Source organism: Rhinoraja longicauda, chromosome 14 (assembly GCF_053455715.1).
Source record: "Rhinoraja longicauda isolate Sanriku21f chromosome 14, sRhiLon1.1, whole genome shotgun sequence".
Taxonomy (NCBI): domain Eukaryota; kingdom Metazoa; phylum Chordata; class Chondrichthyes; order Rajiformes; family Arhynchobatidae; genus Rhinoraja; species Rhinoraja longicauda.
The window spans coordinates 42379783-42394912 of NC_135966.1; the positions used below are offsets into that span (position 1 = coordinate 42379783).

At 46.2% G+C, this 15130-nt stretch overlaps 1 protein-coding gene across 5 annotated transcripts in view; it reads right to left on the bottom strand.

Annotated features, from left to right (window-relative positions):
• Positions 1 to 15130, bottom strand: part of larp1 (La ribonucleoprotein 1, translational regulator) — a 100739-nt gene that overhangs the window by 4937 nt on the left and 80672 nt on the right. For all 5 annotated transcript variants that reach the window (XM_078411769.1, XM_078411768.1, XM_078411772.1 and 2 more), the window contains exons 13-19: positions 14143 to 14266; positions 12360 to 12571; positions 9764 to 9870; positions 9002 to 9159; positions 5765 to 5909; positions 3485 to 3594; positions 2640 to 2767 (exon numbers count right to left, since the gene is read on the bottom strand). In XM_078411769.1, the coding sequence (XP_078267895.1) occupies positions 2640 to 2767; positions 3485 to 3594; positions 5765 to 5909; positions 9002 to 9159; positions 9764 to 9870; positions 12360 to 12571; positions 14143 to 14266 (984 nt within the window). The remainder of the gene's footprint in view (positions 1 to 2639; positions 2768 to 3484; positions 3595 to 5764; positions 5910 to 9001; positions 9160 to 9763; positions 9871 to 12359; positions 12572 to 14142; positions 14267 to 15130) is intronic.

A 15130-nucleotide genomic window follows, 5' to 3' on the forward strand; every position in this document is an offset into this window, starting at 1 on the left:
GTGGTGAGGTTAATGAAATCAATGACTTGTGCACAGGTGCAGGAGGCAGCCCCAATGCAGCAGTCAATGTTGCAGAGAAAGAGTTGGGGGATAGGATCAGTGTACACCTGGAACAAAGACTGTTTGATGTAAATGACAAAAAGGCAGGCATAACTGGGGCCCATGTGAGTGCCCATGGCTAGACCTTCAAAGTAAAGAAAGTGAGGGGTCAAAAGAGAAGTTGTTGAGGGCGAGGACAAGTTCCGTCAGGAGATTGTCTGTAGAGGGAAATTAATCAAATCTCTGTCCAAGGAAGAACCAGAGGGTCTTGCAACATTCCAGGTAGGGGGATGGAGGTGTAAAAGTACTGTACATCCATGGTAATGGTGAGGCAACGGGGGGCCTAGAAATTGAAAGTTATTGAAGAGTTGAGGGGCATGTGAGTGTCTTGGATGTAGGTTGGAAGGGACTGGACAAGGGGGGGTACAGGATGGAATCAAGGTATTTGGAGATGTGTTTTGTGGTGCAGGGGCAGGCAGAAACAATGGGTCTGCCAGGGGAGCCCTGTTTGCAGATTTTGGAAAGGAGATAGAAGTGGGTAGTGCGGGTCTGGGAACAATAAGGTTGGAGGCTGTGGAGGCGAGGTGGCCAGAGGGGATGATATTGGAAGCAGTCTAGGCGATGATGGCCTGGAGTTCGCCTGAGGAGTCATGGTCAAGGGGAAGGTGTGAGGTGTCCCAAGAGCTGGCGCCTGGCCTCAGCACGGTAGAGGTCAGCCCGCCAGACTACAACAGCATCTCCCTTGTTAGCGGGTTTAATAACAATGTTGATATTGCTGCTCAGTGAGCGGAGGGCTGTGTGTTCATCGGGGATGAGAATGGAGTGGAGAGATCAATGGTTGATGTGAGGAGTTTCATTCAGGGAAGTCAAAGCAGGCTGGGCAGGATCTTCAAACTAAACAGCAGGGCCCTGGGGAGTGTTGTAGAACAGTGGAACCTTGAAGTACAAGTACATAGTTGAATGAAAGTGACCACGTGGAGAGAGTGGGGGGAACAACTTTAGGCATGCCTGAGTTTTACTAATGGGTATAGAAGTTAGGATGCTACGTTGCAGTTGGACAAGACGATGGCGAGGGCACCCAAGGTGTATTGTGTTCAGTCCTATCGGAATTATGCCTTTAAGCTGGAAAGTGTGCAGATAAGCTTTACAAATATGCTACAGGAAAGGTAGGCAAGCTAAGAATTTATTCCTTGGAGCATTGGAGATTGAGGGGTGATCTTAGACATTTATAAAATCACACGGGGCATAGAAAGTGTGAATGCATAAAGTCTTTATCCCAGGGTTGGGGAATCAAGATCTGGAGGGCATAGAACATGGAAAAGTATGGGAATAGACCCTTTGGCCCACAATGTCTGTGCCAAACAGGATGCACTAATCGCAACTGGCTGTACACGATCCATATGTCTTCATTTACAGCATATACGTATGCCCACCCAAAAGCCTCTTAAACACCACTCGTATCTGCTTCCACCACCATCATCTTGGCAGTCCGTGCCAAACATCCACCACCCTCCGTGTAAAAAAACATGCCCCACACATCTCCTTTAAACCGTTTCCCCATTAACCTTAAATCTAGGCCTCTAGTCTTTGGCATTTGCACTCTGGGAGAAAGGTTCTGACCATCTACCAATTCATATTTTTAATAATTGTATATACATCTATCAGGTTCCCCTTCAACATTTTGCACTCCAGTGAAAAGAATCTAAGTCTGTCCAATCTCTCCTTATAGCCTGAAGTTCTATCAGTCTGAAGAAGGATCTCGACCTGAAACATCACCCATTCCTCTTCTCCAGAGATGCTGCCTGTCCCGCTGAGTTACTCCAGCATTTTGTGTTTACCCTCTCTCTCTCAATTCAGGCAGCATTCTGGTAACCCTCTTTGGCACCCTCTCCAAAGCCTCCATATCCATCCTGTAATGCAGCGACCAGAATTGCATGCAATTCTCCAAATGTGACCGGCACCAAAGTCCTATAAAGCTGCATTATGACTTACTGACTCTTCCAGTCAATGCCCTGACATATGAAAGCAAGCATTCCATATGCCTTCTTAACCACTCTTTGTTCCACCTTCTGGGAGCTATGGATTTGGACCCAAGATCCCTTTGCATATCAAAGCTGTTAAGGGTCTTGCTATTAACTGTATACTTTCCCCTTACATTCGACCACCCAAAGTGCAACACTCACACTTACTCAGATTAAACTCCAGCTGCCATTTCTCCACCCATTATTGTAACTAATCTATATCCCACTGTGTACCACGACAGCCTTCCTCAGTCCGTAACTCCAGCACTCGATGCAAACTTACTAACAAATCCATCTATATTTATATGCAAGTCACTTATATCTATATATATCTCAAACAGCAGAAATCCCAGCACAGATCACAAAGCAGGTATGATTACAACATTTAAAAAACATTTATTTAGGTATATGGATCGGAAGGGCTGAGAGGGTTATGGGTCAAGTGCATACAAATGGGTTTAACTGAAACGGACATGTTGGGTGGCATGAACAATTTGGATTGAACGACCTATTTCCATGTTGTCCAACAATGACTCATTATTCAACTGCTTGAAGTTTCACATTGAAACTGGTACTTACATCCACCCGGAAGTCTTCCAAGCGTTTAAATTTGCCGAGGTATTCCTGAAGTTTTGGGTCAATATCCAGATTCTTAGCTTTCGAATACTTTAGATAGGCCCAGAATTTCTCGAGTCCATACAGCTGCCCTAATGTATCAAATACAAAACAGACAATGCCAACTTTACCATGATGATTCAGGTCTACAGGTCCCAGGCATCCCATGGATGCAAATCTACCCAAAATATTTCAAAATCTACCCATCCCAATGCCCCATGGATGTGAAATCTACCCACAGCTCAACATGAAGTGAAAATGTCCAAAATGCCAAAAACAATCCCGCACATTGTAAACATTCCTAATAAAGGTAGATAGGGGTGGCCAAGCCCATCATATAAAAAAAGCAGATGATCTTGGGAAGAATCGCTGCCTTTTTTTTAAGATACCTTTTCTCCAACGAGGACCTCATTGGGTCCGGAGAAGATGCAGAGGATGGTCACTAACACTCCGATGGATGGGAGGTTAGGACAGGTTGGAGCTGTTTTCCTTGGATAAGAGGCTGTGAACTCAGCATTAAGAAGCCTGCCTCTTTGACAATGTCTCACCCACTGCAGTGCTCCCTGCCTTTAATGCAGTGCCTCCCATTTCATGTAATCCAGTTTGTGATGTGCCTCAGCACTGCACCTTTCTAATAATGATGGCACAAGTGACCAGAGAGCCACAGAATAGTCAAGTTCATGGCATTCTCATGGCAGCAAGAAAACCAGTCATTATGAACCTGCTGAAGACTCACCATTGTCATTGTCATTCCAGAATAAGAGAAGATCCGTTACATACACCAGGACAGCTACAAAGCAACAACTAACCTGCTTCATAATCCACAACGGTTTCTTGCTGGAAATCCTTGAATATCTCCGGTCTAAATTTCCTCTCAAGGCCATAGCTGTAATATCTGAAAAGGCACTCCAGCCCGTATCTGTAGCAGACAAACATGGATAGGAAAGATTTAGAGGAATATAGGCCAAACATGAGCAGGTGGGACTAGTGTAGATGGGGTACTTTGGTCAGCATAGGCAAGTTGACTGAAGGGCTTGTTTCTGTGCTGAATGACTTTATGACAAACGTGGTGTGGTTTGAGGCATGACGGTAGAGAGATAAACAGCACCAATCATCCCTGGGATTGCACCACCAGTCATCTTCCCTCCCTTTTCCCAATTCCCTCAGCTTTCAGAATTTCAAAGGGATCATTCCCATTACAACTCCTTGATCCTCTCATCTCCAGCAATCACTCCCCCTCTAACAGCACCTTCCCATGAAGGAGATACAGTACCTGCCCTTTTTTTTTTTTTGCTTTCCTTCCATTCAGGGCCCCAAACAATCTTTCCAGCTGAAGTACTGATTCAAATGCACTTCTTTCAACCTGGTGTCATGCAATTAGTGTTCAAAATGTGGTCTGCTCCAATGGGCAAAAGCAAATGAAGACTGGGTGAGGACTTTGAAGAGCACCTCCATCTAGGATGCCAGGGTGACTGACTCCAAGGTTCTAGTTGTCTGTCACTTTAATTCTCTGCACCTTCCACTCCAATTGCACCATCCACTTCATTTGCTTTTGCTGAATGGACAGCAAATTGGCTCCATGGCTCCATGGAAGGAAGCAGAGGGTGATGGCGGAAGATTGTTTCTCGGACTGGAAGCCTGTGACTAGTGGTGTGCCTCAGGGTTCGGTGCTGGGCCCATTACTGTTTGTCATCTACATCAATGATTTGGATGAGAACATACAGGGCAAGATTAGCAAGTTTGCTGATGATATAAAAGTTAGTGGTTTTATAGATAGTGAAGATGGTTGTGAACGATTGCAGCAGGATCTGGATCGATTGGCCAGGTGGGCGGAGGAATGGTTGATGGAATTTAATACAGAAGTGTTGCATTTTGGGATGTCGATCAAGGGCAGGACCTACACAGTAAATGGTAGGCCTCTGGGTAGTGTTGTAGAGCAGAGGGATCTAGGAGTACAGGTGCATGGTTCCTTGAAGGTCGAGTCAAAGGTAGATAAGGTGGTCAAAAAGGCTTTTGGCACTTTGGCCTTCATCAGTCAGAGTATTGAGTATAGACGTTCAGAGGCATGTTGCAGTTGTATAAGACGTTGGTGAGACTGCATTTAGAATATTGTGTTCCGTTCTGGGCACCATGTTATCGGAAAGATATTGTCAAGCTTGAAAGGGTTCAGAAAAGATTTATGAGGATGTTGCCAGGTCTAGAGGGTGTGAGATATATGGAGAGGTTGAGTAGGCTGGGTCTCTATCCCATGGACCGTAGGAGGATGAGAGATCTTGTAGAGGTATACAAAATCATGTGAGGAATAGGTCGGGTAGCTGCACAGTCTTTTGCCCAGAGTAGGGGAATCGAGGACCAGAGGACATAGGTTCAAGGTGAAGGGGAAAAGATTTAATAGGAATCCGAGGGGTAACTTTTCCACACAGAGGGTGTTGGGTGTATGGAACAAGCTGCCAGAGGAGGTAGTTGAGGCTGGGACTATCCCATCGTTTAAGAAACAGTTGGACAGATACATAAGATAGGACAGGTTTGGAGGGTTATGAACCAAGCACAGGCGAGTGGGACTAGGGTAACTGGGACACTGTTGGCCGGTGTGGGCAAGTTGGGCCGAAGGGCCTGTTTCCATACTGTATCACTCTATGACTAATTGAAAATTTAGAAAAGTATCTTTTAAATGGTGATGGATTAAAGTTTTGTATTCAATGGGATCTCAGTGTTGTACAGGAATCATGTGCAGGTACAGCAAACATGGACTGCAGTTTATGGGCCTTGATTACAAATGATCATGCATGAATTTAATCAAATGGCAGAGCACACATGTGGCCAAAGTACCTAGCTCTGCATTCACTTCCTATGTATTTCTATATAACATCCCAAGCTACTCACCACCATCCTCACGCCTACCAGCCCACCCACCTTCCCCAACAAACATCAAGCAGAAAGGGCCATTGATGGGTCTGTACAGAGCTCTTGTGCCATGGCAGACCCAGTGGCTTTCACCCCCAACATCACAGACTTCCTCACCCATGTCCAAATCTGAACAAACAAACATCAAAGGGCTGGAGTACAATGTAGGAAGTGATCCCGCTTACCTGTAACCTTCTTCCCCATCCTCTACTGACAACTGCTTGAACTCTTCATACATCTTCTTGTTGAAATGATCTCTCAGGAAGAATGACCAGAATCGGAAGAGCGTGTTCATTTCCTGAGACTGTCCAATTCCCAATCTCTTTCGCTCTGTGGGAGAATGACATGTCAGAGGACAGCAGATACAATTACTATGAGAACAATACACAAATGGTAACCGTACCTGGTAGGTCATACAACATCCCAAAACTATGGAGACTCAATGAATTAAGAATTATAAATGAACAGGTGGAAACAGGCACTAGGAACCTGCTCCATCAGTCAATAACATCACAGCGAATCCAATCCTGCTTCCAATACCAGTGATAGACACAAATTGCTGGAGTCGCTCAGCGGGACAGGCAGCATCTCCGGGATAGAAGGAATGGGTGGCGTTTCAGGTCGAGACCCTTCTTAGACTGAGGGTCCAGGCAGAGAGAAACGAGAGATATGTTGGGATAAGGTGTAAAAACGAGAGATCAAAGGGAACAAAGCTCAAGGAAAATGTAGATCATTAGCTAGAGGAAGGCGACAACAAGCCATACAAAGTAAAGTTTAATCAGGAAGACAGGCAAACTAGTCGAAGAACTAGGATGGGGGAGGGATAGGGAGAGAGAGGGATACCAGTGACCTGTGCACTCCCCATAATCATAGACTCCCTTGCACTTAAAAGCTATGATCAATCTCTGCCTTGAACATATTCAATGACTCCACTGCAATAGAGCCACCCCATCTCATTTTATTTTTGTCTATTCCCCTCAAATATCTCAGAATATTTGGATCCTAGCCTTAGTCACCATGCAACCCGATCCCTGTAAATGATCTGACTCTACCTGTTCATTTATATTTGTGCTATTCATTCAACTACCCTGTGTGCATTCAGATAGAGAACTATTGATTCTATCTTATTACTTTTCCTTCAAATTCCTGGGCATTAACATCTTGGATGACCTATCCTGGGCTCAGCACATAGATGTAATCATGAACAAGGTGGTGCAGCGGTAGAGTTGCTGATTACAGCACCAGAGACCCGGGTTTGATCCTGTCTAGGGGTGCTGTCTGTACGGAGTTTGTATGCTCTCCCTGTAGGTTTCCTCCGTGAGCTCCTCTTTTCTCCCACATTCCAAAGACATGCAGGTTTGTAGGTTAATTGGATTCTGCAAATTGTCCCAAGTGCGTAGGATTGAACTAGTAGTGTAGGGGTGATAGCTGGTCAGCACAGACTTGGTGGGCTGAAAGGCCTGTCTCCATGCTGTACCTTATATACTCAACTAATCAAGGCGCACAGTTCATCAGACTTTCTTAGAAGTTTAAAGAGATTCAGCATGTCATTGAATACTCTTAACAAACATCTACAGATGTAGTGTAGAAAGTATCCTGATTGGTACAGCAGTTCCAATGCAAGAAGCTGGGAATACAAGAAGCTGCAGAGAGGGGTGGACTCAGCCCGGTCCATTATATGGACCCGGTCCACCCCTTCCCATCATTGTGGAGGCCGCCTTGAGAAGGTTGCATCTATCATTAAGAATCCCCACCATCTTCTCACTGCCACCATCGGGCAGGAGGTGCAGAAGCCTGAAGTCCCCCACCTCCAGGGTCAGGAACAGCTACTTTTCTACAACTGACCTGCACAATCTGAATCCCACCTCAGCAACAGAAAACCGTGGACTACCTCTTGCACTACCTTGACGTTTTCTAATTATGCATGTTTGCACTAATACCTTGATTTTTGCAGTCATTTTCTTTTCACTGTCTTGAAGAATGTGTAATTTATGCATAATTGATGTTTTAGTTTAATGTCCGAGTTGCCGTGATGCTGCAGCAAGCAAGTTGTCATCGTACCTGTACCTCACCGCATTTGCGTGTCTGACAAATTCAACTCTGAAGAAGGGTCTCGACCCGAAACGTCACCCACTCCTTCTCTTCAGTGATGCTGCCTGTCCCGCTGAGCTACTTCAGCTTTTTGTGTCTGTCTCCACTTCCTGGAAACCCCCCTGCTCCTTCCTGCTACATTTGGGTTATGGTTAGGCTGTTTTGTCTTGCATTCATGCCTTCCCCTACCTCTTATCCTCGCTAAATACCCCTTCAACTAAACCTTGATAATTATGTCAGCTCAATATCCTGCCCAACTTGTTTTATTGAAAACAACGACTTGCTGCAGTGAATTTCCCCACAGTTTGAGTCCTATTCCCATGAGAACCAGATCGCAGTTCCCAGAAGAACGGCCATGTACTAATCTGCCCAGATACCTTCAGTGGCCTGGGTATCTGGGTAACATTTACTGGTTACCCCGTAGCCTATTTGCACCTCCTTTCTTGGTGCACAAATGATTATTGAGGAATTGCTGCTCTATGTAGCAACCTTGCAACCAACCAATACCTGTACAGACGTCAAACAACTGGTTGGAAATGCGACACAAGGCTCCAGATGCTGGAACCTGGAGCAACAAACATTTTACTGGAGAAACTCTGTGGGTCAGACCTCATCTGTGGGGGAGGACCTGTCGAGTCAAAGCCTTGCATCAGGGTGGTGGGAAAGTTGCCCATATAAAGGGTGGAGTGGTGAGACAGGAGCCATTGGAAGAATGAGGAGAGTAAAGGATGACAGGCAGATTGAGCCAGAAATAAGGAAGAGGAAGATGAAGGTGGAGACAGCTAGGTGGGTGATAAGCAGAACACAAAGCTGCCAGTGCTGGAATCTGATAAGTCGGGAAGATAATAAAATGAGCCATCAGCAGAGCAAAGGGCCGATGGAACCAGACCAGATGGGGGAGCCGAAGGATGAAATATGTAGTTGGAACCAGGATTGGAATGGGTGCGTAAATAGATGATTAGTGGGTGGAGCGGGAGGGCAAAGGGGATAGAAATGGGTGAGTCAGAGTAGGATCAGAACGTTTAGGGGGGGAGGGGAGGAGACCCCCCCCAGATGAGGGTCACATCCACAATTCGACCCCCCCCCCCCCACATATGCTGCTCCAGCCACAGTGCCTTCAGCAGATTGCTCATTGTTTGGAACTGTGGCTGACATCCATGCCTTGCATCACATGTTTGCATGTGATGGCCCATCCATCACATGCACACAATATCCAATGATGAGAACCAGGGGCAGAACCCAGGGCTTCAAGGCTTGGGCGGCTCGGCATCTGAAATGAGACACGCTGGCCTATTGAAACAGTTGGTTGTCACATCCCCCGAGGCACCTACCATTTAGGCATCTCCTGCGGAACTTGTGGTAGACGTGTTGTGTGAATCCATTCTCCTTCAACAGCTCGTGGGAGGGGTGCTGGAACTTGGGAAGAGATTGTGGTGTGCAACCATAACCACCAGCCACGGGGATTCCTTCAGAAGGACTGGCATTTGAACTGCCAGAAAACAACATTTATTGTTTAACATCTAATAGTAACTGTAAAGTTAATACAAGTCTACTTCTGCCATAATACTCCCAAGTGCCCAATGACACAATGCCTCGGAAGATAATGCCTGCCCAACTGCCTCTCCCCGCAGATGCCAGTGTTAACCAGTCTCAAACTGCAGGGGCCATCCACATCCAAACACTGTACCAATGCCAGGCTATTGCTACGCCTTTATTCAACAGCGAGCACATTTTCATATTGTCAAGCAACCCAACCCCCCCCCCCCCCCCAAAACAGGCCCCATAACAGAACAACCCCCCACGGTTCCCATAACATTACATCCATCACCCCCACCATAACATTACATCTGTCACCCCCTTTATGCCCAACACTCCTTCCAGAAAATGTTACCACCCAGAACAGCCCACCTCATTATCATCCGGCCACGCCCTCTCTATCTACAGAACTCTGCAGAATGGCACTCAGACCCACCCCTCCACCAGCCGTTTCCTGCAATATTACCTGAAGATTTGTTTCATGTTAATCTCGCTGGAAGTGACCACAGAACGTTTGTTTAGAACAGGGGTTTGCCTCAGTGTGTGGGCCCACTAACCTGAAGGAGGATGCCCTCGGCCTGTGTTCTCTTGAATCCATTACCCAGCCCACGTGGCTCTCCAGAGGGGGATTTGAGCTGTGTCTTGTCTTGCGCTTCCGGGGAGTCTGCAATAAAGGACAACATCTCCATCAACTGCAACGAGTACAGTGCCTAGCTTCACAGAATGGACAACGCTGCTCTCACCGGATCTGAATGATGCACTGACATTTAAAATACAAAGTGTCATCGCATAAACAGCAGAGTACAGAGATATGATGACAACCAATAGATATCTGAAAGACAGCAATCCATGAGTGAGTCACGTGAACTGTCATGTGCTTCACTGCAGCATGTGGAGCAATTTTAAATCAGCCTGCTTTAGAAGGCCACGTTAAATGCCCACATTAAACTCCACCAGCATAAACTCACCCTCCTTTCTGATAGTTTTGCAACACAACGCAAAGTGAATGCTTGCATTATTTTTCAGATTTCAGCCTTCACTCCAGGTAAACCACAACCAATAAACCACTTCACTTTGCAGGATTGTCAGTGAATAGATCCCAAGGCAATTATGGCCCTTACAAGGTGAATGAGCCCATATTCAGTTGGCTATGGTTGGTTGTTTTTGTGTAATAAAGATGAAGGATGGGTGTATAGAATCCAAGGAGATATAGCTGAAGGGACAGCAAATTGGCTTCATGGAAGGAAGCAGAGGGTGATGGTGGAAGGTTGCTTCTCGGACTGGAGGCCTGTCACTAGTGGTGTGCCTCAGGGTTCGGTGCTGGGCCCTTTACTATTTATCATCTATATCAATGATTTGGATGAGAACATACAGTGCAGGATTAGCAAGTTTGTTGATGACACAAAAGTGGGTGATTTTGCAGATAGTGAAGATGGATGTGAAAGATTGCAGCAGGATCTTGATCGATTGGCCAGGTGGGCTGAGAAATGGTTGATGGAATTTAATACAGAGAAATGTGAGGTCGTCTTAGACGTCTAACAAGGGCAGGACCTACACAGTGAATGGTAGGGCTCTGGGTAGTATTGTAGAGCAAAGGGATCTAGGAGTGCAGGTGCATGGTTTCTTGAAGGTCAAGTCGCAGGTAGGTAAGGTGATCAAAAAGGCTTTTGGCACACTGGCCTTCATCAGTCAGAGTATTGAGTATAGAAGTTTGGCGGTCATGTTGCAGTTATATAAGACGTTGTTGAAACCGCATTTAGAGTATTGTGTTCAGTTCTGGGCACCATGTTATAGGAAAGATATTGTCAAGCTTGAAAGGGTTCAGAAAAGATTTAAGAGGACGTTGCCAGGACTAGAGGGTCTGAGCTACAGGGGGAGGTTGAGTAGGCTGGGTCTCTATTCCTTGGAGCGCAGGACGATGGAGGATGATCTTAGGGTGATCTTATTGAGATGTATAAAATCATGAGAGGAATAGATCGGGAAGGTGCACAGAATCTCTTGCCCAGAGTAGGGGAATCAAGAACCAGAGGACATAGGTTCAAGGTGAAGGGGAAAAGATTTAATAAGAATCTGAGGGGTAATTTTTTCACACAAAGGGTGGTGGGTGCATGGAACAAGCTGCCAGACGAGGTAGTTGAGGCTGGGACTATCCCAACATTTAAAAAACAGTCTGACAGGTACATGGATAGGATAAGTTTGGAGGGATATGGACCAAGTGCAGGCAGGTGGGCTAGTGTAGTTGGGACATGTTGGCTGGCATGGGCATGTTGGGCCGAAGGGCCTGTTTCCACACTGTATCACTCCCTGACTATGACTCTATGTGGGGTTGAGATCCTTTGCACAGTGGCAAAACACCAAGCTGCAGAGATGTCAAGCACCTAAAGGATTATTGGGAATATGAAACCGCCAGAGTTGTACAAAACAGGCCCATCACACTGAAACTGATCTTTTTGCCCACCTACATTAATCCCATGCCCACATTAAAATCATGTTATTTTATGCTTTGCCTATTTAATTGTCCAAATACTCTTAATTGCAGTGATTGTATCTGATTCAGTCACCTCTCTGGCAACCCGTTCCAAATATCAACCTCTGAATTTTTTTTATTTTAAAATAAAATACCCCTACCACATGAAGAACATTTTAAACATTTACCCATCTATGCCTCTCATAATTTTATATATTTGTCTCAAGTCTCCTCTCACCACTTCAAGAAAAACAAGCCCAGCCTATTCAATCTCTCTCCAAAACCAGAGTCCTCCAATCCAGGTAAGATAATGGTGAATCGCCTCTGCCTTTAGGCATCGGTGTTACCAAAGGGGGATGGGGACCTGGAACAGTGGGAGATGCAAAAGCCATCCCCTTACACTTAAACCGAATTGGGACATGTACTCGAGGTACTGTGATCTGCAAGACTGTATACCAACTGCCGGATTTATACTTTAGGACCGGGGACAAGTTGAAGGACTGAGTGGTCTTACTCCCACCTCCTTCATTTTCTACTATTCTATGAGTCAAGAGTACTAGATGAAGCATTGGTTATAGACTGTAGGAAGCTGAAATACCAAATCCCAGTTTGATAAACAACAGTTTTTCTTAAATTATCAGAAATTCAATGATATCTCGCAAAGGTGCAGATTCAGCCACTCTTACCTTTGCATCCAATGGCCTTCCTTCCTTCACAACAGGATAGAACCTGGGTGTTTGGCTTGGATCCTTTAATCTGGGGGTACGAGGGGTACGGGGCGTGCGTGCACCCCGATAGCTTGGTGATTCTGGCACTGTTGTTGGCAAAGATCGTGCCACGCAAGACACAGGTGGTTCAGCCGCACCAAACAACTTGTTGGCCAATACATCTGTAGGGGCTAGGAACAGATACACAGTTTGTTACACCAAGTACACGTGCTAAAGGATTGCATTTATCATTGCTATACAGTATAAGAGTTTAATAAACGACTAATCATCACGTTATCAACAACCTAGCCCTCAATAACTGAAAGTTAAGCAATTAGACACACATCCCCTCTCCTTCAGATGAGGGATTCAATACAAGTAACTGCCTTTGGCGGAGTTGCGTTAAGGATTTTGGAGGGCACACATGAAGGTGACCAGTCAAGGGTGTGGGTGTTGGGAGGCAGGATGAAGTGGCAGGCAGCACCAGACAAGAGCTGCCAATGATGGATCAAAACAGAAAAGGGTGGGGCAGTGGAAGGGCAGGATCCAGCACTCTCAAGTCCCTTTGTGCCTCCGATTTCTGGATTCTCTCCCCATTTGGAAAATGTTCCCCATTTAGGTATTCCGTGCTGTCTGTACGGAGTTTGTATGTTCTCCCTGTGACCGCGTGGGTTTTCTCCGGGTGCTCTGGTTTCCTCCCACACTCCAAAGTGGTACAGGTTTGTATGTTTGTCAGTAGGAACTGCAGATGCTGGTTTAAGCCAAAGATAGACACAAAAAGCTGGATTAACTCAGCCTCGACTCAAAACATCACCTATTCCTTTTCTACAGAGATGCTGCCTGACCCACTGACTTACTCCAGCTTTTTGTGTCTATTTTCAGATTTGTAAGTTAAATGGCTTCAGTAAAAATTGTAAATTGTCCCTAGTGTGTAGGATAGTGCTAGTGTACGAGGTGATCGCAGATCGGCATGGACTAGGTGGGCCGAAGGGCAGATTTCCGTGCTGTATCTCTAAAGTAAAGTCTAAAGTCCATCCACAGATTAAACTTAATTGACACAAGGACAATGTGAAATGTGGAGAAAGGTTTATATTATGAGCTGTTATGATCTGAAATACAATGCCAGAAAGAGAATAAAATGTCATAGGGTACAGGAAAAATGAGAAAAGAGCAGAAGACTGGGATTTATTGGACAGCTTCACAAGCTCAATGGCCCACGCTTGTGCAAGAAGCTTATATGTTTGTAATTCTTTTGATGATCATGTTATAGAATTGTGCACTTTTTGACTTAAGTTCTGGCACATACCCAGAGATGTTACAGTATGGTGATGACTTGCCCTAATGCATGGGCCAAACCGGTGCCACGCTGATTGGACAAACTCCCTCGACTGCCCTTCTCACCACTTCCTTTCCCAGCCCCGATCTTGCCCGTCCTCCTGCCCACTCCTCCTCTACCCCCAAGCACCAGGCACATAATAGATGTGTAATACAGCAGATTAAACTTTGGGAAATGTTGTTAATGTGCAACAGTTTCCAAACGCACAATGTCTCTGCTTCTGGAGTTACAAATGGTGGAGGAAAGTTAGTGTAAGTGGCTTTCTCCCCACCAGGGAAAACACTACAGTCAGCTCCACTCAACATTGTACAGAAACAAAACTGTTTGACTACTGGTTACTGAGCTCTTGCCAGTTTGTCGCTGCCATTTTTAAGCAAGCTCGACAGCGGCAGCACTGTGAGAATCCACCGCATGGAACATGCCTACCTTGCTGTGGCCGGGGAGGTCCCGGGGGAACCTCTTGGTTGGGATCGACGGGCGGCTCCGGTGCCAAGTTGTCAAACTCCTCGCGGCTGATCATGTGCAGCTTCCGGAAATTCTCCACTTCTTGCTGCAAGGTACAGAGAGCGTCATTAAGAGGGAGGGGAGCAATGGGGCGGGAGGGAGATAGGGAACAAAGGTGCCTAGAAGGGAGGGGAGCGAGAGAGAAACAGGCCCTTCGACCCACCGAGTCTGCCATCCAGCGATCCCCGCACACTAACACTATCCTTCATACACACTAGGGGACAATTTACAATTTTACCAAGCCAATTAACCTACAAACCTGTACGTCTTTGGAGTGTGGGTGGAAACCGGAGCACCCAGAGAAAACCCATGCAGGTCACGGCAGTGAATGGAATTATCAGCTGTTTTGTCTAACAGAGGGAAGGTGAGATGGCTCATCCTTTGGACTATAGAGACAGAGTGCAGAAACAGGCCCTTTGGCTCGAGTCCACGACAACCAGCAATTATCCTACATTCTAAGAACAAATTTACAATTTTTACCAAAGCCAATTAACCTAAAAACATAGTACGTCTTTGGAGTGTGGGAGGAAAGCAGAGCACGCGGAGAAAACCCATGCAGTCAAAGGGAAGGGAGAACGTACAAACTCCGTACAGACAGTACCTGTAGTCGGTCTCTGCTGCTGTAAGGCAGCAACTCTACCATTGCGCCACTGTGCTGCAAGGGGAGCAAGGGAGGGGAGTGATGGGGTGGGAGGCAGGAAGGAAAGCAAGGGAGGGGAGCGACGGGGGAAGGAGGGAGGGTGGAAGAGGGTGATATGGAGCAAAGAAACAAAGCATTGGGGGGGAGGGGGGGTGAAGAATCAGAGATTACCCTGACTGCCTGATCTCACTGACTCGGCACGTTCCCTTCAAGTTACCAGCTCCACCACTGCCCTTTTCACAGGAACTGAAATCCTGATTGGAGTCGTGC